Here is a 25,448-nt window from a genome sequence, read left to right on the forward strand (position 1 = left end):
AAGGACGAGACTTTTACTCACTCGCACTCGGCGTCCCCCCGAAAAGGTGGGAGCCGAAACGTGAAGCAAATGTGGTGGTGTGGAGAAAAAGGGAACACATTTTCTCACGCGGCCCGCGAGGATGTCCTGCTCGGCTTCGCACGCCCCAGCACGCCGAGCTGCTTGTGTGTAGGTGTGACGTCATGGTAACGCATGTCCCCTAGAGCACAGTTTTATTATCTCCACCACGAGCCGAGCTGCGAATGGGGCTCGTGACGTCACCGTTGCCGAACGGATACGAGCTCAACGTGTTTCGCGATGGAGAGAAAAAATCTCAGCAGATCCAACACTCATCACTATAGTGAGTCGCGAGCGCGATGTGGTTGGATTTCTTCCTTAGGGTCGTTGCTCACCGGGCGCAACCGTGGATGCAGTCGGCGGGGGGGGTTCCGTTGTGTCGAAGGTCGCGGCTCGGAAGACTCGCCGCTTGCGGAAGGTTAGGTCCGCGTTCACGCGGCCGAAGAACAGTGAAAACCCCATTTCCCCCAGTGAGACCGGCTTTGGTGAAGCGAACGGGAGAGTAGGTGAGAGATTTAGTGAGCCCAGATGAGGTACCCCCTCCTCCACACTACGGTGGGGATGTCGGTCAGTAGTCTGCATCCGAGGCCGGAGCAGATGAGCGCACGAGACAGGGTGAGCAGGGAAGAGTGAACAGATTTTGCTTTCATTGATGATGGCAACCATCGGCGTCGAGAACGATGATGATGATGATGGCGATGGCGAGACGAGCAAGCGCGCAGAGGCCAGCGTGAGCCCGTGAGATGAGGATAGGGCCGTCCGCGAGAGCGAACCGCTTGGCTGCGTCGGAGCGTCGAAAGATCGGATTCCGTGACGAAAGCCCGGAATCGCCACGGTCGCACGCCGCTCGGGCCGCTGCTGGGAGACCGTGTGGAGCAGGATGGTTCGAAACCTTTCGCGTACGATATACTAGCTGGCGCTGGGGCGACCATATCTTCAGTCGCGTCCAAGACGCCGTTTCGAGCAGTGTTGGAAAGGCTAGTCGTCCTCTCGTTCCGTCGCTCCATTCGATTTGCAAGCGCCGTTGGGGCCGTTCGAGCCGTTGACGGCCGGTGTGTGTGACTTCGCACGAGAAGTGTTCCGTTCTTGTCGATGCATCTTCCATTGACCGGTGCATTGTTAAGTGGCGAGTGAGTGTTATAAAAAAATATTTAAAAAAAAAACAAAGTTTAAGTTATCCTACGATTTAAGAAAGAGTGCGTGCTTATTAAACCAGCATTAAGGAACCTCAAAAGGCCTATAAAATATTCAATTCTTTAATGATTTTATCCCAGTGAGGCAAATTTTTACGACCGGCTCGGACTGCGAATGTGATTCTCCTCGAAATTGACCGACGCTGTGCGCCAAGGGGTGGGAAAGAAACAAACAAAGTAAATCAACAGAATTTAGTCGATCAACCGGTTTTCAGTCAATCAGGCGGATCGGATGGAGTGTGCGGCGACACTCGCGTGGCTCTAGCCCGAATGCGAAAGTGAGAGTGAAGTGTGATGGCTCTGTTGTTCGAGGCGATGCTTCACAAAGTGTCCTGTTTGTGGATCTTTCCTTTAAGTTTTGTTGTTGTGTAGGTGTGTGTGTGTGTGTCTTTCGTTGGTTTTTGGTGGACTAAGGAAACTATGAAAATGCCTCAGTTGAATCGATTGAAATGGATTGTGAGCCAGTCTTTCTAGAATGTATGTCTAGGATGTATTTCAAGGATTCGGGTTACCGGGGGACTGCTAGTAACGAAAGCGAAAGTGAACCCCGTGCATGCATGTGAGTAAGTGAAGCCGGCATGAGAGAAGCGAAAGTGAACGTGAACCGTTAGGGTTCGGCGAAAGATGCGCGGAAGTGAGAAGATTAAAGCCAAATCACCAAATGGGCTAAAAGATGCTGGAGCAGTGCTGGAGCGTGAGAGTCCCGGGGACGTTTCGGGTGCAACCTGCATCGGGTGGTTGTTTTTCCCGCGCCCCCTTCTCGCCGCTCGCGTGCGTCTTTTACTTTCCAGACCGCGCGCGCCTTTCCGCGCTGGCCCGCGTCCAAAAACCGCGACGAACCAACCAGTGCGCCAGCTTAGTCGGCGGTGGTGGTGGTGGATCACTTTTTCCCGCCCATCGAGCGATCGAGTGAACTGTAGCGTGACGATAAGCGCGCCATAAGCATATATTCTCTCTCCCTCCCACACGAACCGGCGGGTGATTTGTTTTTTTTTCACTTCTGGGAATCGCGATCGTGTGCTTGTGAGAAGATTTTTTTCCCGCGCTCGATCGCGTATCTCGCGGTGCTCTCGCGGTTCGCGGAATCGCATCGGGAGGCTCACTCTCCCTCCCGCTCTCGCTCTCGTGCCGCGATCGTGTTTGCCGATGCCGAAGAGGATGAGCCATCACGCTCGGATGCGGTATCGCACTTTCTCACCGTCGTAGGTGGACTGAGGATCGATCGTCGCGGGCTTAATGGGCTGCGATCAGTGTTTCATCCGTGCGCGAATCGATCCGTCCAAACCTACACGGAGCGCCTTGGTCCGTGTGCTTGTGTTTCTATTTGGCGAACTGTTGCGTATCGTTTGACAGGACAAAGCAATAGATCCTAGTGCAGGTGATTTACAAATGGTATTTTTAAGAACGTCATTAGTATCGGTAATTAAATAATAGCTCATAAAAAAGTCAATTTTTCATCTGTTTTCCAAAGCTCACGCTACACAATCCTTAGGGTGATTGAAAGTGTTACATAAAGAGGACTTCAACATGTGCCCAACAAAATCGGTGAAGTGCTACTAGTGCGTGAAGTGGTTTCCGAAACTCCCGGCTAACGTGAACTCTTCTGGTGAGTGTGGTGATTGGTTTTAAAGTTTTTGTTCAAAATCCGTTCGACACCTGCGTCGTGTTGAATGAATTCGCCGTGCCGCCCGCGCCTGTGATTGACCACCGACCAGAATTCGTCCCGATTCCGGCCGCGGTCAAGCCCAGTGACACATTCGTGCTGGAGGAGGAACAAGAACAGCACCGGAGGGTCCTCGAGCCTTCGCCAGGTTTGTGCCGCTGCAAATAGGCGTTATTGGCGTCGTTCAATGCAATATGTATTACAATATCGTGCCTTCCCTGCCTGGTTGTTCATTTGCTGGTTGTCGTAGGCGAAGTTGTTTTCTTGTGTATCCTTTTGCTGGTTTTTTTTTTCACTAGTTGACAGCTACCCATGGACGATAGGCGCTTAGCATCGATCGACAAACTGTGTTTTCACTTCTCGCGTTGCATGTTGCAAGTAGTAAATCTTTCGACGTGTGTAAGCCATTTCAAAAGATATTCGTTGACTATTGCTTTGTGTGTTGAGAGATTTTAAGTTGCTTTTTTCCGTTTCATTATTCGCTCGATCAATTGACCTGCTCAGAGTTTATTAATGTGTTATCTTTAGTACTCTTGCTTTATCCGATTTTGTATTTTTCTCACCGTTCAGATTTTTCCTGCTTAAAATATAAGTGTTGCAAACTGTGTGCGTATTTATGTGTGCCAGTGTTTTGTTGTTCATTATTTATCCTACACATCGCGAGCTGAGAAACAATATTTCTATTTCGTCCCGCCATTGTCAGTGTGAAACTGTGCAAAACATTTTATACTCCTAATTAAGCCAAACTCTCGGCAAGCTGCTCCGTGCGGTTCCGTTCAAACTGTTTACAAAGCAAATCTAAAGCAGAATGCTACTTCACTGCCACGACAATTTCCTGGGACAAACACGGTGCGAAAGTACTTTATCGGAAACATAGCACCCGATGCATTCTGCCAAGTGAGGAAATCAGTGCAGCCCAGTGACTGTCACGGTGTGCGGCGAAAGTGGAAAGCGGAGCGCATGATGCACTTCTAATGATTGGAATTAAATTGCGAGCAGGATAAAGCGCAAAAGGATTGTGTGCGTCACGTTTGCCCGAAGGCGGAAATTGTGAGTGAACGCACAACCTGCCCTGCAAATCGTCCCTGAAAAGTGCCAGTGCCATCGACGAATAGCGCGTGTGCGGGTGTGTGCTTGGTGTGTGTGTGTGTGTGTGTTTGTTGCTCCTTAAAAAGCGCCGCTGTTTACCGTTTTGATTTTGCTCCTCGCCCGCCTCGGCTTGCGCTTTTCGCGTCGCATTTTCCGGTGGCCGGTTGCCTGAGCAGGTGCGAGGACATGCGAACCCGGCTGGCTTCGCTGATCGTCGTGAAACAGGAGCCACTGTCGCCCTCGCCGCCACCCCCGCCATCGCTTCCTCCCGCGCACCTACCCCTGTCCGGTAGCTCGTCCTCCTCGTCCGGCTCCTCGTCGTCGTCGTCCTCGTGTTCCTCCTCGTCACCACCGACCAGCCTCTTCCGGTCGTCGCTCGTGGTCGCCGATGGCGATGGGCTGCAGTGCCATTACGGCAGCTTTGGTCCCATTTCCGGCCCGGTCGAAGTGAACAATAATCTGCGCACCGACGGTGGCGCTCCAGCGGCGGGCTACCGCGAAGCCGACGTGCCCGGCGAGGGCGGACTGTTGCAGCCCGGTTTCCATCAGCATCACGCCCATCCGCATGCGGGGCTAGTGGCGCAGTACTTCTGTGAGCGAAATGGCCACGAGTTCGCCGCGAACGGACTCGGAGGCGATCTGAACAACAATGATCAGCCCGGCAAGGAATTTGAGTTTTTTAACGAGAAGAAGTGTATGTATTTTTTCGTTTGCTTTCTATTATTATTTTTATGCATGTTTATTAAGTGTTTTCTTGCCATTTTATCTTGACGATTTTGCGCAGTTAGTTGATGTCAAACTTTAATCGACCAAATTGTTATGTATGTTCAATGCTTTTCTTATCTTTCTTCGCTTGTCATGTCCTCGTGGCTTATATTTTAAAAATGTTACCTCATATTTTGTATGTCCGTCAAATTAAACCACAATTAACCCCCTCACAATCCTGTCAAGTTGAGAAAATGGCTCAGAAAATGGTCATAGTTTTTTATCTAGAACCTGAGAAAAAAAAAACCGTTGCCTAAAACTCTTGAGAATTATTTGATCAAATTATGGTCAGTTTGCATATGCATGATTTGTGAGTGTGATCAACAATTATTTGATTCAATTGCATTGATTAGTGTCAAATACATGAATAAAAGTTTACAAACATATAAGAAAGTGTTTTAGAAGCACTTAAACTCGAACAAAAAACTGCCTGTAAAGAGCTTAATTCAGATCATTTTTTTTTACCAAAAATATTTCTTTGTTAAGGAAATCTTTATGTCATCCGTTAGTTTCAAAAGTGCAAAAATTTGCATATTAAAAAATGGTATAGCTAAATATTTGAATCATAGACCATATTCGGTACCAGGCGTCTCCATCACTTTGAACTGCCCTACCATTGCGTGTGTTATGACGGTCATTAGGTCTTGTAAAATCATCTCACTCATGTTTGCACGTCACCTTGCTCACGGTGCATAGCTCCCACCTTGTCAATCAAGTATGAATATCATGTTTGACTCGCGCTACCTGCGCCGGCTCACGTTCCTTCCAAAAAATTCCCCCATATCTGTCAATTTATCTTGACCACCCCGTGCCGGAGCCCCGCTCGCTCCCCTGTTCGGTGTCCACTGCCGCGGTCCAATTTGTAAACGCACCCGTGCTACTTACACCCGCAATTAATTACGCGAACGCAACGGTGGAAATCTCCATCAGCTAGCGCCGGGATGTAGCTGCGCGATCGCTGATGCTTGTGGGTAGTGTGGTTCGGTTTGCGGTGGTGGTGGTTTTTTGGAACCATTTGCTACCTTGCGCACGCTCTCAGTTTGCGTTGGCGTGCCGGGACATGTCATCGCCTAATTTGATCCGTGGACGCCAACTGCGCGCCAGGCGCAATCTTGTCAGACTTCGCTCAAAACTTACTCGTTTTTGGATGGGAGGGAGACTGTGGTTCGATCGTGATTTGCACGACAGGAAGAACGACGACGATCCGATTAGCGGGGGCCCACGATTGGATTGCGTTTGGTAACCCCGGAAGTCGACCCGAACTTCGCGCTGCCAAGCGCCACGATCTAATAATATCCATCCTTCAGCCTTAAGGAGAAACGGAGCTATCGTGTCATTTTAGACATGGCTTGGAAAATGTGTACGTGCGTTTCATTTTCCCCGCAAAAAAAAACGAGAGGAGAAGAGCTTTCGAGCCAATTAGTTCCATCCCGAAGGCGAAGGCGAACATGTTGCCAGAATAACATCAATCGTGCATGTCACCGCAGTTGAGCTAGTTTTTCTGGCGTTAAAAATAAACCCTTCCGAGCGAAACACCTTCCCCTTTCACCCGTCACCAAAATGGTGCACTTCCTTCAGGCATCTTCCCTTAGGAATGCATACGGACAAAGGCATCGACAATCCTTCCTGCTCCGTTTGGGAGGAAAAGAAAAAGCAAAACGGATTGTTTCACGCGCGAAGAATCGAACGAAAAAAAAAAACCTTCAAATATCAAGCTTGACGTAACTGTTCTAGAAGGCACACGATTAACCTTAGCGATTATTAATTAAATTCCCATACGCAACCACCACGCACCAACTCCGGCGCAGCAGGCAAAAATAGAAGTTCATTGAAGGGACCGGCAAGGGCCGCCGCCTTCCCTGCCGTATAGATATTTCTCGACCGGACAATAAATAAACCATGGATGCTGATGCTCCAAGATACTGTTCGAACAGGCAACCGTTCTGGCAACCGGGTTTTGTGCGTACACGCCGGGGGTCCAAATATCACCCGGTCAGCGAAAAATAGCACAATCGAAAGTGCAACCTTATCCACTCGCCCGAAGGTCCGCCTTGTGGTACAATAATTATTACGGCGGGTGTTCTTCATTTTTCCCAAGTCGGTGACATTTTTGCCCCACGCCGACAAACCAATCGGATTCGGCTTCCCCAGCCCGCCATCCCGTCCTGCTGACTGACTGACGGGCCGGTTCGGAATCGACCACTTCTGGTGACACCGTCGTCCGTCGTGTGACTGAGGAGTCCTCTGTCTCATCGGCCGGCACGCGTTTGTAATCCTGCGTTTGCTGCGACTTACCGGGCTAGAGCGATTGTACGATTCGCAAGCCGAACAACGATCAACACTGTCAGCAGGAGCATTATTAAGCTATTTGCTCTTTCGATACCGATCTAAATCATTCGGCCGAAATATCAAACCGGGCCGGGCACAGAACCTCTGCGCCATTATAGAGTTATGGTGGGTTCAACCACGGGGCGCGCGGAGCAGATGGGTGAATTAACCTGTCGAGTGATCTATGAGCGACCGGTGGGTCTCTACCGCCGACCGGCAGATTCGGCAGACCTAATCACCGAGGTTCCTCCAAATTCCTGGCGCTCCAAGCCTGAAGCTAAAGATCACTCGCACTCGCGCATTGAACGTGGTGCTTCACACGTCAAACCTTTGCTCTTTTTAAGGCAACAGGGAGGGCGAAGAAAAAAAAAGATGGTCGTCTAAGAATTTTGGAATCCCCTTCCCCAAAGGGTGGCTTTGGGTCGTGTGGACCTCAGGACGTGCGGTATCGAAAGGGAATTTAAGCGCCACCGGTGCCGCCGATGTCAGGAGTCATGTCATAAATGTCCCCAGGGGTGGGCTGCTGGGCAGCGCTACAACACGCACGATGTTGACGACGGTGTTACGATCGTGGTGCGTGCTGCTGGCGCCAGGGTGCATCGTGTACTCGCCACCGATGTGGACATCAGCGGGGTCTTCGATTGCCAAACATGGGGCTGGCAGTGCTGCGAGAAAGGAAAAAGATTCGCCAAAGCCAGAACCTCGCCGGCGGCATGCATGATCCACCGCAGTTTAATTGATGTGCAAAGCTGCAAACCTGGGCCCCCGTTATTCTGACCGAGCAGGGAACAAGCGGTCGAAAAGTCAAACCCTATTGGGACGACTCTGCCCGAAGCCGCCGCGTGGCGTAAATCTTCCCGCGGGGCAACGGTGCAGCCCGTGCGAGCCCGGACCGGGACCATAATCCGAGGTGCCACTAATTATTGCCATTAATGTCATCGAAACAATCAACGCACCCGTGTTAACATCGGGCGCCACCGATCGAAACGCACGCCCGGCTCGGCCGGCCAGAATTCGGTGGCCTTTTCGGTCCGCCACGGATGGTGGTGGCGCTTGATTGGCGCTAATGGTCAGAAAAAGACAACGCGAGCGAGGTGGCTGATTCGCGAAGAAATATGATTGCACGCAGGATCGTTTGACTGGGGCAATTATTTATCACGCACCCTCGGCCTCTCCCGTGTCCCGAGCGACCTGTCGATGAAGCTGCGTGTGAGGGTCCGTGGGGGATCTTGAGACACTTAGCTGGCGCCACAGGGATCTTCCTGTTCTTCAGTCTCATTACTGAATGGCTTAACTAATGCCTGGGGTTTAGCCAGTACGACAGGTGATTTTGAATAGGCATCAAGGAGCAATCCATCACATTTAGTATGCTCCTAGCAATAATAGATTAGTGGCTCTTTTTAATTCGACTATGCATTTCCAGCCGAGGGGTATCTTTAAGCGGACTTCGTAAATCCGGGATGAATTATTTGTCTTGTTACATCATAGCACGATGTTTGGAAAATTGAAATTTCACGGTCAATAAATAAATCATAAATTTTCGGCCAATATTGAATTTTAGTTCGAACAAGATCTTATGGTTTTCTGTTGTGTCTTGAACTTCGGAAATGGAGATTTTCAGCCTGTTTCTTCTTATTAGTAGAGGTTTTATTTGATTATTCGTTTGACAGAATATTTTTCGAAATAATGTTAAATTGCAAAGCTTTGAGATTGATTTGTAAGTAGACATTGATCAAGGCCTAAACTTACATAAAAAACAATTTTAAAATTTTAAACCCATATTCATTCGAGAAACCAATTGTACGTTTCAAAAACGAAACGTTAATTGAAAAAAAACAGACATGATGATGATGGCCCACCTCATACCCCTGCACAGGATTGAGATGAGACGGATTATCTTTAAGATATATAGTATTAAACAAAAAAAAATTTCATACATTTATTATAAAATCAAAATATCATTTACAAATGGATGATTTGAGAATCACGCTACAAAGTCCTCGTAAGGATGACAGGTTGCCCGCCTGTAGAGATCAACTCAAAACAAATCTTTACAAGGTGAGCGGCAAACAAGTCCATTTGACGATATATATTAATTACTTTAAGATATGTAGTGTTAAACAAAAAAAAATTTCATACATTTATTACAAAATCAAAATATCATTTTACGAATGGATGATTTGAGAATCACGCTACAAAGTCCTCGTAAGGATGACAGGTTGCCCGCCTGTAGAGATCAACTCAAAACAAATCCTTACAAGGTGAGTGACAAACAAGTCCATTTGACGCGCGCGTGTCTCAATTCTGTGCAGCCTCTTACAAAAAACAATCAAAAGTAAAAAAAAAATCGTTAAGTTTAATTCTAAATCATCATCATCATCTATGATTGACGAATGCTGTGTACACATATCCTACTTTCTATTCAACTAACTAGCGTACTCTATCCTAAACCAAACTACTTCTAACATAAGCCGCACACAATCTTTTGAACTCAGGTAGTGTACCCGCACTGACAATTGTGATTGGTAGTTTATTGTAATACTGAACACCTTTAAAAAACAAAGAATTACGGCCACTAATCGTCGTATAGCTCGGCACTCTCGGTTCGTTTGCTCTCCGGGTAAAGTGACGATGGATATCACAGCCTCGCTCCACTCTCTCGCTCAAATATCCAGGTAGATGACCCTTGAGAAGCTTATGGATGAATACCATGGTGCGGTACACAACTCTCTGTTTAACTGACATCCATTGCAGAATGTCAAGCATTATATTAGACGAAGTGAACCGATTACAGCCCAGTACATATCGCATGGCTTTATTTTGCAATCTTTGTAGCCTATTAAACTGGGTCTGTGTGGCAAGAAACAGGATCGACGAACAAAAGTCAAGGTGTGGCATAATTAGAGAATTGTACAACTGAATTCTACCAACCAAGCTCAGGTCACTCCTTAATCTTCCCAAGACGCCACATCGCTTTGCCATTTTTTTAATCAAACTGTCAATGTGGGCTGTAAACCTGAGTTTCTCGTCAATAATTACTCCTAGGTACTTAGTCTCCTGCACTACATTAACCGGAACACCACCTATGCTCACCTGCGACGGAAGTACTTCTGGTCTACGAGAAATCACTAACATATTAGTTTTTGACATATTTAATTTCAGCTTTTTAAATTTTAGCCATTTGTTCAAGACAGCAAGGTCGTCATTGAGACGTCTAACAGCTTCGCATTTAGATTGATTATCGACAAAAATTACTGTATCGTCTGCAAACAGATTTATATCGCAGTGCTGCAAAACCTTATTCATGTCATTTATATATAAAATAAATAAAATCGGGCCCAGCACACTGCCCTGTGGAACTCCAAGTGTATTTTCTAACGCTTCAGAAGTAGAGCTCCCAAACATGGTCCTCTGGGTTCTACCCCGAAGGTAATTTTCGAACCAATTGAGCTCCTTTCCCCTGATACCAAACTTCTTCAAACACTCCAAAAGTAGAGGTCGCGATATAGTCTCAAACGCTCTTTTAAGATCCAAAAAGACAGCAAGAATAACATGTCCACGATCCATAACATGTTTCCACTTAGCTAATACCAGATTCAGAGCGGTTTCGCAGGAATGACCTTCCCGGTATCCCGACTGCTCCGGCATTAGCAACTGGTTACAAGTCAAGTATTCTACAAGTTGTTCCTTAACAACAACTTCCAGAACCTTTTCAAGTATGTTCAACATGTTAATGGGCCGGAACTCCTCCGCAACGATAGTTCCAGGCACTTTAGGAATAGGAATTACCACAGATTCTTTCCACGTGGTGGGAAAACTACCAGTCATGATGGACTCATTCACAATGCTGAGCAGCTCCATTCCAATGACCTCAAAACTGTCCTGTATAACCTGAGAATTAACATTAAACAATCCAGCAGTCTTCCTCAAGCCAAAACATATTGTCTTAAGTTTGCCAAGACCGACTGGATGAAAATGAAACTCATGTTCCACAGGAGCAGCCATACTTAGCTCGACCGGCTCGACCTCAGGGTCAATACTAAGATGGACACCCAAGACACTGTCCACGAAATACCGATTGAACATCCGCGCAATAGTCAGTTCGTCGTAAATTATGCTATTATCAAATTTAATGTTAGAACTTTTAATTTCATTCGAAGGCTTCAGTAATGCCTTTAGCAGCTTCCAAAGTTCTTTACTATTATTTCTGTTTTCAAAAATTTTGGAGGCGTAATATTGTTTTCTCGTATTCTTAATCTCCTTTGAATACCTGTTTCTGAGTTGTCTATACGCCTCCCAATCTGCAGGTCTATTACTTCTTAAAAATTGTTTATACTTTTTGTCCCGATTATACTTTAACCGATCTAAACTTTTTGTATACCACTTTTTATGGTCGTTTATTTTTATCTCTTTTTCATGAATCAATTCCTTCATACTATTTTCAAGGACATTAACAATTCTATATGCTTTTTCTTCAAAGCTGTGAGCTTCTAAACTCAGGCCGTCGGACACTAGTCTTTAGACACGTTTTCCGCTACCATTAAAAAGGATGGTCCACTGATCTTGATGCATGAACTTGGAGAAACAAACAAAATGGTCAGTTGAGCGTCATGAATATCGTCACAAAATTACATATACAATTAAATTGATTTTTTATATTGAAGACCAGGCAACGAACAGTAAGTGCAATACAGTAAATTAAAAGGCGTTGGTTGTACGAATACTGTAACTTACGTTATTGTAACAAGTACTGTAACCTACGCCTTCGAAACTGTTACTTCTACTTGTTATCTTATTGCAGTTTTTACATTATTGTCTGGAGTTTTTGTAATACGGCCTTGAATTTTTGTTGCAGTATTATTTATAGTTTAAGTGTTTATTGCTTCGTAAAAAAAAATCAGTTTTATTATACTAAATATTTTAAATGCGATAGCGTGGAGGTACAACCCGCTTGAAATCGAAGAACAGAAGTCTGGCACATCTGGTTATAATGATCAGATTTTCAATCTACATTATATCGAGCAGGATGATGTAACATTAATAAAAAAATTAATTAAATGTACAGTTTATTTTTACTTCACGAATTTTCCAAGTTAAAACACGATAAGGAAAAAAAATAAGCTAAGCCCTGCTAAAAATAATTAGAGTTTACTTGATCGAGAAAAACACAACCCTTAAAAGGAAAGTATTTCCCTATGCACGGGGGCAACGAACTCTCCACACCGTTGTTTGATAGCACTTTTCGGTGGTTCTATTAAAACGATTTTCTATTATTACCACCATTCGTCGCTCCCTGCACAGTGGATCCCTAAAAGGGTGAAAAAGAAACCCACCGGCCGATGATATCCCATTGCTGCTTTCCCCGTCTCGCTCTGGTTCTTTCGCCGTGTGTGAACCGTGCTGTGCGTGAACCGTGCGATATAGCCGCGCTGCAATCAAAAATTCCCTCAAAAACCTGCAAAATCCTGCTGCACCGCACCGTGAGGCGCGCTAACGATTTACGCCAGCGGCACGCGATTTCTTCCGCTCTTCGCATCGCACTTGCGGTTCTTGCGTGAACTCCGCCGTTCACCGCCGTCCCGGTGGTAGTTGCAGTTGCAGTTGCAGTTGCATTTGCACGCCGCCGAGTCGCAAAAAAAACCCGATACAAGGCGGCGCGAAGAACAACAACAAATGCCCACTTATTTATATCAAAGTATCATAAATCTTTGCACTTACATACTTGTTTCTGCCGGTGCCCTGCTCCGTGGGCGGAGCGGCGCGGTATGGGCTGGCGGGGTCTGTTGTGTCGTCGTCGTCGACGTCGTGGTCGCGGTTGTCGTTTTGCTTGTTGTTAGTTTTCGCCCGCTTTGCCTTTTGTTTTGCCCACCCGGCCCGCGCCCTCATGCTTCTTCGGTGCGTGCGTTGTTTGTTTTTCTTGCCGGTTCGCGTTTGTTTTTCCGTTCGGGTTTTGAACGGTGCTTTTTGTTTTCCTGCTCAGAGATATGTTTTATTTGATGTTCAACTCGCGTTTATTTGTTCCCTAGTGCAACACGCGTTCCCTCGTGTTCCGTCACACTTCCCGTACCTTATCTGCCGTGTTGCAGTAGGTGGAAAAGTAGTATCCTCGGCGAGGTGCAATTTCCACCAGCAGCAGCAGCAGCAACTCACGGTAGATGCAACTGATGATCGTGCTGTTTGACGCTTCCGTAAGATGCGATTTCGCAGGGACTACGCGAAGCTGACCCATGCAGCCTCCAGAAGCACGTTTCTTTCTCCAAGTGGCGCAACCCCGACGTGGCTCGCTGTAGGCCCATCGTGGTTTGTACCGGCGCACGGGAGGTGTCTTATGGATTTGTGGCACCCCTGGGGATTTAACAGCTCGCCACTACACTGACCACGGCACGGACCCGTAAAGCCTGTATGCTTTGGATCGATTGCCTCGTTGGAGGAAGGTTCCAGCCGTGTCCATGGCAACACTAACAAAGTAACCGATTGCTGATAATTAGCGGAATGTTTGTGATGGTACACATTTCCCCGGGAGGGAGGGTTTCGAACACGACTATTGATGTACGGTTTTTTCCAGGGTTCAAGTTTGTGGTACATTGAAGTTGGGTACAAGCCTGGCACATGTTACGACCATTAGATAACCCATTTGGTATGAACATTAAAATATTTTCACATTAAAATATTTACTTTTTTTATATTTATAGGTTACTAGCTCGAAGCCCCGGCGAAGCTCGGGGAGGAAAAATGTGACTGAAGTTGTTATTCTTAGTTCATTTTCTATGCTACATTCAGTTTGCCTACATACATATTAGTAGCTGTGATACCACGCGAAAATTTTCTTTCATCAATAGTCTAGGGGGCTAAGTGCATGGGTGTTGTTCCGGAGGATCGGAGTTCGAATCTAGGCTGAGAAAAACTTTTTTGTTGACGGTTGGGAAATATTTTTTCATGATTTTTTTTAGATAATTAATGTAATTTTTCAAATCCGATAATAGTGCATGGGTGTTGTTCAGGAGGATCGGAGTTCAAATCTAGGCTAGGAAAAACTTTTTTGTTGACTTTTTTTTAGATATTTAATGTACTTTTTCAAATCCGATCATATTTTGATATATAGATTTCAAATTATCATAACCATTATTAAATTAAAAGCTTGGTAGTTCAATTTATTAACATAGCCATATATACCTGTATTTTTCCTATGCTATCCACTCGTACAACTGGTGTACTGGTAGTGGTGCTCGAGCCTTGCATCAGAGGTTTAGTGTTCGAATCTCAATTGGGAAAATCTTTTATGGTACGAAATAAAATTTTTCTTCAAAATCTACGTTTGCCATTCAAGTAGCGATATTTTCTCATTATATCTAATTTGTGCTATGGTTCCTCGGCAAGACTACGGCTTCGCTCTTGGTAAACCCGTGTTCGAGTCCCGTTTCCACTTAGAGTCAGTCAGATTGTAAAAAGGCATGCTTCACGTGCACTGTAAAAATGTAGGGTTTATTGCCTCATCTCTCATCACGGGACTTTGAAACCTAGATTTATAAAAGAAAAGATTGCAATATTCTCTAATTTGTCATAGCCTCTAAACTACAGGGTTTCGATCTATCTAAAGGAATGATTCAATAGCTAAAGCGAACATTTCAAAAGGATAAGGGATATTTTTAAGCGGTAGTGAGAACATTTCTATCATATAGGGGAATTTGTTAGACAGCTAAGGGTAACGTGCATACCAAACAGAGAGCTTTGTAACCGATTTGGGGGCGATCATTGTTTTACAAAATCATTGAGCCTTGTGTAGTTGATAGCTTGCTCCCCAAAACGATTTCCAAAATTCCACGATGGGTTTGCACGATTCCCCTTGCTATTTGTAATACGCCCTCGTATGATTGCAAAATTCCCCGACGCGTCTGTAAACATCCCCTGTGTCGATGAAACTTTCCCGCTACCACTTGTAACATTCCACTATATAGATCGAAACCATTCATCGATATTACCAATGCATTGGTGGAAACAAAAAGCTAGGTACTAAAATTTTCCCAACACTTCCTCGATCAGATAGCGCTCAAAAATAGCGCACACGAGAAGATTCTCGTCTCCAAGACTTCTGGGACGTCTTCTTGGAATGTCATCGTGTTGGACTCGCCGTACCCTTCCACTATGAGTCAACCTCAGAGCTCGCAAACGATCGCCTCCACGGGGCTGGCCTGTTTCATTTCAATCGGCAACAACGGTAGCCTCCGTGGATAATTTAGTCGCTGATTGATCACGCCATGATTTGTCGCGAGAGGATGCGACCGATCATGCCGCCGATGTTGAACCGCCAAAAACCCGGGACCGATTTATTAGCCGGAGCGGTGTGCGATCCGCTATTTGGGGGCTTTTATTTTCGTAACATTTCACGACGATTTTCGGACACTCGTGATACACCTGTTAGCGCGCCGCAACTATTAGTGGATGTGGTCGGGTGTCGAACTAGATCTATAATTGACGCATTGGATTCGCGAGTGATTCATCGGGCGGTTTAATTTTTAGAACTTTCCATTCTGCGAGTCAAAACATCAATCATCTTCGATAGAGATATTTGAAATACTGAAATGATAAAGTAGATGTAATTCAAATACCTTCGCGATGCCGGTAATTCGCGCTTGTATCGGGTCGTGATCGCCCCTAAAAGAGTTGCTCAGACATTCCTAACCTCATCGTTGGGTTTTGTCTTCTGTCTTTCCCGACATGACAGCTCGCTTAGCCGAACCCGAAGCGGTTCCGTGTACACGCAGCATCACGATGATACATTTTATTTCACCATCCTCCTTATCCCTGGTTCCCTCCCGCTCTCTCCCTCTTTAGGTTGCGTGCATGACGCTCCGTTTGTTTTTTCACGCTGCTTTGTTGCGCTGGGGCCCGCCGACAGCGACGAAATTTCTTTGTCGTCAGCATGGCCGTGGCGGGGCTACGTGCAAATTTTCTCACTTTACGCACTTCGGCCACGCGCGCACAGATCGCGCCACGCCGGGGCGCGCAATCTGTCGCACACGCTGTCGCCTCGTTTGACGGTGCGCACCATATTTTTGTGAATGTGGCTAATTGTGCGCGTGTTTCGCAGCTTTCCCCACGCGTCTCCCAGTTGGGGACCCCCTCCCTTCCAGGACGGGGTTTTCCCGCATCGCTACATACTCCTCTCCCGCACCCCTCCCCGTTCCAACATATAGTGCGGCAAGCTAATCGGAGCCGCAGCATCGGGCCGGCGCGTGATAATGTAGCGCATTCGTCAATGGCGTATGGCACAACGCCTCCCGCCCGGTGGCGGTTCGTTGATGGTGCTGAACGATCAAATGATTATTCCACCACCACCGTGGGCATGAAGAATTTGTTGTGTGTTTCGGGGCGACCGCATCCAAGGCAAAGTGCGATCGTTTCGTCCGACAGCGAATGAATTAGTTTGTATCACAAAGCATCAAAACGCGACGCAACTTCGCCTGCCGCAAACTTCTCTCGGTGGGTTTGATCCGCAATGTTTTTTCCCACTTCCCCAGCAATGCGGTAGAGGTTTGATTTAATTACCTTCACCTCCTAAAGATGTGGCAAGAACAAAAATGGAAAGAAAAGAAAAACTGTCATATTTGCAGCAGAGAGTGCGTCCGGCATTTGCCTTTGCCCGCGTGATACGGGAAAATTATGATCGTGATTATGATGACGATGATGACGATGATGCCGACGATGATGATTTCGTATCTGATGAACTGTGTGTTTGCCGAAGTGAGGGAAGGAAATGGACCGCGGCCTCGGGGTTTGCCTCCGATGGATGATTTAAAGAACGATTTTTAATCCTCCAAGAGTGCAGAACCCCTTCGCAGGAAAGGGGGTTTCGCTTTACTACTCCAAGCGAGATGGTTTGCCATAATGATGATAGAATGTGACTAGAATGTATTCGACGTGCGGACCGTTCGTGCGCGGCGCTGGCTCATTAGAATGTGCTACTTCATTATATTTTCATCATTTCAACCGCGTCGCGGCGAAATCTGCCACGGATCGAACGTGCTCGCGGAAGAACCGTATCCGAGGCGAGGTATTTCATATCTGCAGCTGGGGTGGAACTGCATCGACCCAGCAACGATCTCCCGAGGTCTCCCTAACGCCCAGCACCTGAAAACGCATGCGTGACAGGTGGTTTTTCGGGTAATCAACGCATGGAAACAAGCACGGCTTATTATTTTTAATCACGTCCCAGACAGCTCATTTGATGCAGCCGGGTTCCTGAGTCTTGACTTGGAAGGATGTCTGCTGCCGCCAGGAGTTCGTTGGACAAACATGAATACTTCGGAAGGAAGAAGAATCGAAATCGAGCTGGGATTAACATTGATCTACTTGTTTGATTTGGGTTTGCTGCAAGGAGACAGACAACCATGTTTCGTCAACAACTCATGCTGGGCTGCTGGCATACTTCTATTGTGCTGATTAACTGCCCTTGCCTTGCAGCTGCGCGTGATCGCACCCCACGGCCCTCTCTATTTTGCGCTTAGAAAATGCAGAAACTCCAGTTGCATTCAGTTTGAGAAAGGAACAAAAACTTACACACGCACACTTGCCTGTATAGTAACAATTTTGATTAATTACTCGCGAGAGATAAAATTAGCACACGAAACTATCACATAATGATCGGTGACGGATAAGGTGTTTGCTTGGATCGAGAAGTGAGCGCCAGAAGAAAAGAAAGAAGAAAAAACTAACAAATTCGCGAGACCTGATCGTTTTTGATTAAATACTTTCAGCCGAACGGGAAGGAATGGAGAATGGATTGCATTGGTTACTTTTTTTATCGTCGACCAACTCGGACTAATGCTTGAAGCATTACGGCTAATTTTCACGTCAGGCCAAACAGCTCGCTAGGGGATTAGCTTCCCGCATTTTTTATTGAGTTTTGCATTCGCTCATTTGGTTTCGTTGCATGTGCATTCGGAGCGGGGATACGAAATTATTAATCCAAAGCCACCGTGCAAAACTTTGATAGATCGTCTTGATCGTTCCGTTTGGGGTTGCCTTTTTTTTCTCGCGTCTCGACGGTTCGACATTTATCACCGACGGAATTTGCCTCGATGATTACCTCAAGGTCGTCTAGGATTTTTTGTTGTTGTAAATTATCGTCGTCGGTTCTTCAACTTCGCGCGAATAAACGCTTAACATGCGATCAGTGCAATAATTATCTCCAATCTTCAATCTTAGGATGCATTTGAACGTCCTTGCACTTAAGAAAGAGCTCCAAGGTAGAAGAAAAATCGGTTGGTTTATGTTTTGCAGCTCGTAATTAAGTATATAAATGATCGTTTAAGTATTAAAGAGAACTTTTTGCAATACAGTCTTACATCAGTCTCACCTTTACAATTAAAGGTTGTGTCAAAATAATGACCTTAATAATATTTTGTTACCTTTTTAGTCTCATTAGGTGCATAGAAAACGTTACCCTACCAAATTTGCATGAAATGGAGACGCATGGTTGTTTTCCACACGACCAGTATTTCTAGTCTATTTCAACCACTTTCCCCTATGGCACTCCTCGGTCGCATCAATCTACCACGCGGTGGAATTTCATTCACAATCACCTAGAGGTGCAAAAATCCAGAACCACTTAGGGCTGCGACGTCCAGAAAGTGCGAGCGACGCGCGGGTTACGTGCGTGCCAACCACCAGACCGTTTCGCAGTTTTCCTGAACCGTCGCGATCGACGGTCGTTAGTGCCGGTCGTTCTACCAGCCCAATAAATCCAGCCCGACCACGTTTTCCGCGTTTTCGTTCGTTGACGAGCGGGCACCCGAACCCGAACGTGCGTTATGAATTAAATTGTGCCCCGCACTCGTCCACCCCGCCGCACGGATCGCGATGCACCTGCGTGACGTGATCGTGATGGAAAAACCGTCGAAGATGCCTGCACCAGACAGCGTTTGTCATAAATAAATCTTACTCTCCACCGCGGGTGAAGCAACCATGCCATCCGTAAGGAGAGGGGGGGGAATGCTTGTCTGGACGCCGATCGGGACGATATCATGCTGTTCGTTAGGTGGTGGGAACCCGTGAAGGAAAAGCGAGGAAATCCCACACACCGTGCGATCAGCTCGTTCACACAAAAAAGCGCATTCGATCCGAGGACGTTGCGTCCGCTCGCGGATTCCGGACATCGCTGATCGGTTGGGAGGACACCTTGGTCGAGCACAAGGGACACACAGACACACACACACATACACACGCCGAGCATGCTTTTCCTCCGGTTGTCGAAGCCGTCGGGACGGAACATGATCATTTACAAATTGATCTAAATGGCGCGCAACCGACGCGAAGTCTAGAAACGCAAACCCGGCAGCCGGCTAGACCCACGCCAGACAGGGTAACTGCGGCTCGGACACTCTGGAATGCACGCACCTTCCTACCCGCACCTTTCCGCAGCCGGCCCAAAACCGGCAGGACTCGGAATCGGTCGGAGATTATGATTGAATGTGGCAGTGAAATGGTTGTTTATCTTGTTGAAACTCGTCTGGGACTCGGCTGGGAAGGTAAAGGGAACGTTCCCTGCCACTCTCTCTCTCTCTCTTCCACCCTTCCTTGTTACCCTCACCAGCCGACCCGCCCTGAGGTACGACCGGCCGAGGTGTTTGGTTCTCTTCCCATTAGATTAATTAAACTAATTTAATTCCCAAGCCCCACCGAGCGGATCGTCACACTTCCGGCAGCAGTCGTCATCTTCGGCGCACCGCCCCTTCCGCGCCGGCCGCTTTCCCCATCCCCGAGCCGGTGCCGTGTGGCGTGGTCGATGACGCACCGGTATGCATAATTTAATTTTCTCAACGTTCCTGTTCCCCCCGTTTGGCGAACAGCGCGTCGGTACACGGCGTGGAAAAATGCGCTTGGTCACTTTCGTTCGCGACACCGGACCGCGCAGTTAAGTGCACTCGACGGTGGAAAATTATTTTTACACATTGTTCTAAATCGACCGCGGCCCGCTATACTTGCGCCCCATTGTCAACAGGGCAGAGACGCAGGGCGTGTCAAATTTAAATAACAAGAGATTCACTCGCCATCATAATGTTCGTGCACGTATCATACTTCAGGACCGGTAACGGGGTGGGAAAATTATTACATGCATTTTCCTTAGCATCCCGTTTTGACCCACTGCACTGCATCGGTGAGTTTAATTGAGTACCTGCACTAACGCACGGCACAAGCACCGACGTACCGAAGTCCACGTGGTGGTGGCGAAACTATTTTCACTCCGACCGAACCAACCCCCCAGTTCGACGAGTTTTCCACAGGAAGAAATGGCTGCTCCGTGGTTCGCCATATGCCTTTGCGTGGCCATATGTGGCCCCCTTTCTGCAGTGCACTTGGAGCATGGAGTGTGCATAAAAATAGCACTATTCCCGCTCTTCAGTTGGCGCGTCATCATCACTCTTGCGTGCGAGAGACAAATACACACTCGCGAACACTCGTTGCACTTGCACAATGCAGTTTCATACCGGTGGAGAACCACACGTATTCCATTTCACCGAAAACAAAGCTAGTAAAAAAAAAGGTGGACTCCAGCGAGCGACACAACAATGCTCCCGTTATGCTGCACACTCCAAAATGTACGTTTTCTTAGAAAAGCATGCGCTTTTTGCACCGCACACTAGTACGTGTGTGGTCCGTGCGGTTTTCCGTTTGGAGTGGCTGCAGTTTACGAAGCCGAAGTGAACTACCCGTTCTACCTTCGTCATTGCATTTCGTGACGTCACGAAGGACGAAGGCGAACCGCTCGGATTTCCACAACCGTGCTCGGGAGAGAGAACAAATGCACTTGCAGAGGGAGAGGATACGGGGTGCGTTGTTTATTTGTTGCACGTATGCACGTCCTCTGCATTTCAGGGTCATCACGAGCTGGACATAAATGAAGGAAGAAAAGAAAAACAACTAACAACAGAAAACCACATGGCTGCCTATGTTTCTGTACAATTTTTTTTTCCTAACTTGGCTGCGTTATTTCCGTGCCATGAGGGAAAACTAATGTTGCAGTGGTATGAACCGTGGCAAAAAAGCAGCCCGGCGCTCAAGGGTGTTTTGGCGAGCCCCCTCCGGGGTTTCCCGCGAGGCGAGTTGGCGGGTTTTCCGGTGGCACGAAAATAGCAACATTGTTGTGTGGATCGGTTTTTCGACGCCAGTTTACGACTGGCGCCTTTCTTCTGGTGCGATTGGCGAAAACGGGAGGGTTGACTCGCTTGCCGGAAGTTATAGTTTATCTTTGAACAACTTTAAACCCGTGTCTAATGTAACGGTAAACATTTTGAAACAATTTCAAATGTTAAAGTAGTTAAAAGTCATTGGTAATTTATTTTATTACAAATTGGGTTGATTTTTTATGAAGAGTATAATAAAGAGTGTAGTTCTTCGTGAGGTTATGCAAACTACAACGATAAATGATTTCATTACGGGTTGCTTGTAAGCATTAATTTTATTTATCTCAGTTGTTATAACTTTAATCTCTTGATTGTGTTGACATGCTTGATAATTTAAGATTTGGCTCTTTTGTTTATTTAAAATCGTAATCATTTTTCGCTGGAATAAATTGAAAGATAAGAAGGCCGCACTGGTCCATTGCATAAAATCCACCGGCTTTCACCTTGAAACGAAGGCATAACATTCTGGTGGCCAAGCCGCGGAGCAGCGGCTCGCTTTTCCGTGTAGATTTATGACGCCGTCGATGGCGTGTGCTAGCGCCTGCGGTTTCCTTCTTTTTTTATCGTTCCCTTCGCATGGTTTGACCTTGCCCTCGCGAGACCAGTAAATTTTCCACCCTTCCCTGGACACATGCGTTGGAAAATCGATACGGTTGAACCGGTTATCGGTTGCGGATGGAAGGAAAACAAAACGGTAAATGGTACGGAGGTTTTCCTACCATGTCGCGCCCGTTTGGTGTTTTGTGGATCCTTTTGGATGCCCGGATCACGCCTCTCCCACATTGGAAGGCAGGTGGAAAATCATCCTAGCTAGCTCGGTGTGCATGTTGAACGGATATTAATGTACCGAATGATGACGCTGGTGGAAGATCGTATCGGTTGGCCACGAGGAACCGGGCCACCTCTCGCTCGATGGTGGTACCGGGAAAATTTCTAAAGGAATATTTTCCTGTTATCCCCGCCTGCTGCGGCAAATATGGCGCCACACCGTTGCGGTCGATTCCCCGCTGGGGAACCGGCATTCGGTTGCATCCGAAGATGGGAGATTTTCCTCGCTAGGTTTAGCGCCGATTAAGGCGCTTTGGTTGTGGGCTCAAATCGAGGATGAAATTGCAACTCGATTGTTTTTGTGGTACCTGGGAGGGCGGCTGGGTGGGCGGTGGATGGGATTTGGGCAGGGAAGAACCGAACATCCATTTCACGTGCGATCAGTACCGTAAATGGTACGGAGCGCATTGCTGCGTGTGTGGTCCGCCCGGGAAGCGATTCTTGAAGGCCCTTGCGAAGGAAAAACCTGCTCCGTTCAGCCGCGTTTCACACTGAGCTCGTTTCCATTCGGCCATTTGTGGCGCTTCACGGGGTGTAAGTTTTAATGCAATGCGAAAGTGGCTCGTGCCACCATCCAGAACTACGTCCAAAGCGGGAAACCACGGTCTACTCTAGGGGATTTGTCGATTAATTTGATTTGATTCATCTGAAATGAAGCAACATCTGCGTCATCGTAACGCGTGCGAGAGGAGTTATGTTCATACAAAATAAAATACATTTAGCAACGCGCTGAACAATTTTGCACCATTCATGTCATAATTGTTTTCTTTCCTTACGTCATCAATCGATGGGATTCCCATTCGTCTTGTTTGCTCTATTTTTGTTAGCAACTTGTGATTCGTTTTCGTCGTGCGCACCCTTGATTGTGGCACTGATATCTCAGTTTGAGCTTCTTATAAATAATAACCTTCTGGAACTGGGCTAGGTTCAACGGAAAATCAGCATCCCTCGTCGGATTGGTTTGTGACGCACGCCGAACCGACACCGTAACCATGCGAACCGTCAACCAGGGGCTAACGTAATCGATTACGAAGGATTAATCGGAGGGAAAAATGCTGCTTCTATCTTTGTTCATAGATACTGAGCTTCATCTTCAGCGTTGGATAGTTCACGTCCGTCACGTCCGGTATCCCGGAATCGGGAGAAAAATAAGAAAACAACCCTCCAACGGGACACGGAATCGAGATGTTCAATCGATGACTCTCCAAACGCCTCTCGAGGAAGAGCTATCCTTTTTTCGACGGCACAACACGATGAATGGCTGCCCTTACCCAAGCGCTCTTTGACGTAATCGATCGAAAGTGAGTTCGACGGTGGCTCGGGAAAGCGCGGGTGGGTTGAAATAAAATGAAGCGACCGAGGGACAGTGTGGAAATGGTCGAGTACGAGTAGCTTTTGCAGTACCACACCCACACACCTGTGAGCTCACAGCGTGCATGTGCGCGTGCCATCGCTATCCGTACCAGGTGTCTGGGTCATTGGGCTCCGCCGGAAAATTCGTACCGTCACCGGCCGCCCAGCCGGCCTGTGGGTTGTTTCCCGGAGTGACGTCACTCGAGTAAACACACCACGAACACGGAACACCGAATGGTCGATCCTTACACCAACACACGGCCAAGCAGCTCGTTCTGGTGAAGAAACGGCCAGCCGACTTCCGTTCCGGCAGGAAAAACTGCGCGCGACCCAGCGGGTTGTCTCGCTCAGGCGAGCGAATTTTCCGCCCCGCGGGTCAGGCTAGAACCTTCTCGCTCGCATACTGCCATCATCGTTTTTCCCAAGGTCACTGTGCACCGGGACGGCAGTCTGCCGCGGATCCGAGAAGGCTGTGCCAAGGAGCATTAAGACGCTTTCCACCGGCAGCGGCAAGCTTAGTTTCACGCCAGGTGCTGATCGGTGATGTAATGGTTCTGACATCACTTCGGTTCGCGCGCTCGTTGGGAGTTGGTCGGTTTGAGGCGTTCCTCTAATCCGGGCGGCTTATGTCTGCCTAACCGAGCTTTAATCCAAAAGGATCCACTTTGCCATTTTATGTGCATCGTACGTGTGAGTTGTAGTGAAATAAGTTGAGTAAGGGAAAACCGTCTAAACGCGAGTTTGCACAGCGATGAACTCACGAGGCACCGCACGGCCATTAAAGGAAGTGCTTTTGTGCTGCGATGCGTACCTGATAAATGCAGCTTTGAAATCGATCGATATACACGTGCAATAAGTAATCCTCAGTAATTAGCGTCTAACGCAACGGAAGGAGTGTGATATTTTCCAACCCGTTCGACATTTCGGCCCACGTTTCGAAGAAACGCCGCGCGCGGAATCCCGGTGATATTGCAGTCTAGCAAGCGTATACAAACAAATAGTAGTGTCTAGTGAACGATCGAAAGGCTGAAATCGTGGATTCCGAGGGTAGGTATACCGGGAAAACTGCCAGCCCGGTGCGCTGTGGGTAGATCGTTTCCTGATTAAAACTTCCTCCTCGGTGGGTGATAGGTTTTTGCAGATACCATCGATGGGATGTGTTTCCGATATTGAACGTTCGTGTGAAAGCCAGAAGTTACCCTTTGTTGAAATTATTTTACGGAGGTTGCAAATGAGAATTCTACGGCATGAATACAAACGAACTTTTCAGCAAAACGTGGAATATCAGTTCCTAATAATCGCTGCCTCCGTTACCTTCAGTGGTGGTTTGAAAATCGAACCAGGGAAAGCTCGTACACATGCTATCTCTTTCCTGCCGTCTGTGGTGTGCGTGGTTTTATGACATCACTGGCGGAGTATCGATTTTTCCCTGTGGCCTTCCATAAGGGTACCTCCTGACCTTCGTTTCGGGCGGACTCCTTCTCGAGCCCTTCTCTCCCGTTGCGTGTGGTGTTGGTGAAGCAGTTTATCTCGCTTATGCTAGTGGGTTTTGTCATTTCAATCATGAATAAATAATCTGTCTCCTACGAGAGGCGAAGGAATGTGGAAGGCAGAACGTTATGGGCGAGGAAAGGATCCATCAGAAGATGGCATGTAAGGATAGTTGTTTTTCTGTGGCTTTACGCTAAGCTGAAAGAATATGGTGAGCACTTCGGCAGCTTCTAGTGTGGGATGGCGGCATTGACTGTGCAGAGAGGAAGACTCTGTCGCATGAGTACGTTCAGTTTCATCAATGAACGAACCGTGACCTTCGTGACCGAACGTCCTGTACGTGCCCTTCCGCTGGCAAACATGTCCTGATAGAGATTTATCTCCCCATCACAGCTATGATGGGAAGAAGAAATGAGAAAGAACTGTCACCGGGGCGTTGTGTGTATTCGAATCCGTCCACACTATAGAAGATAAGAGGCGACGAAGTATTTTATTTTT

General features: G+C 47.2%; 1 protein-coding gene across 1 annotated transcript in view; it reads left to right on the plus strand.

Annotated features, from left to right (window-relative positions):
* The first annotated feature begins 4,188 nt into the window (after positions 1–4,188).
* The window catches only part of LOC131267411 (probable nuclear hormone receptor HR38), a 109,545-nt gene continuing 88,285 nt past the window's right edge, over positions 4,189–25,448 (plus strand). Inside the window, exons 1-2 of the mRNA XM_058270283.1 lie at positions 4,189–4,477; positions 4,580–4,696. Coding sequence (XP_058126266.1) covers positions 4,189–4,477; positions 4,580–4,696 — 406 coding nt within the window. The remainder of the gene's footprint in view (positions 4,478–4,579; positions 4,697–25,448) is intronic.

This window comes from Anopheles coustani, chromosome 2 (assembly GCF_943734705.1).
Source record: "Anopheles coustani chromosome 2, idAnoCousDA_361_x.2, whole genome shotgun sequence".
Classification (NCBI taxonomy): domain Eukaryota; kingdom Metazoa; phylum Arthropoda; class Insecta; order Diptera; family Culicidae; genus Anopheles; species Anopheles coustani.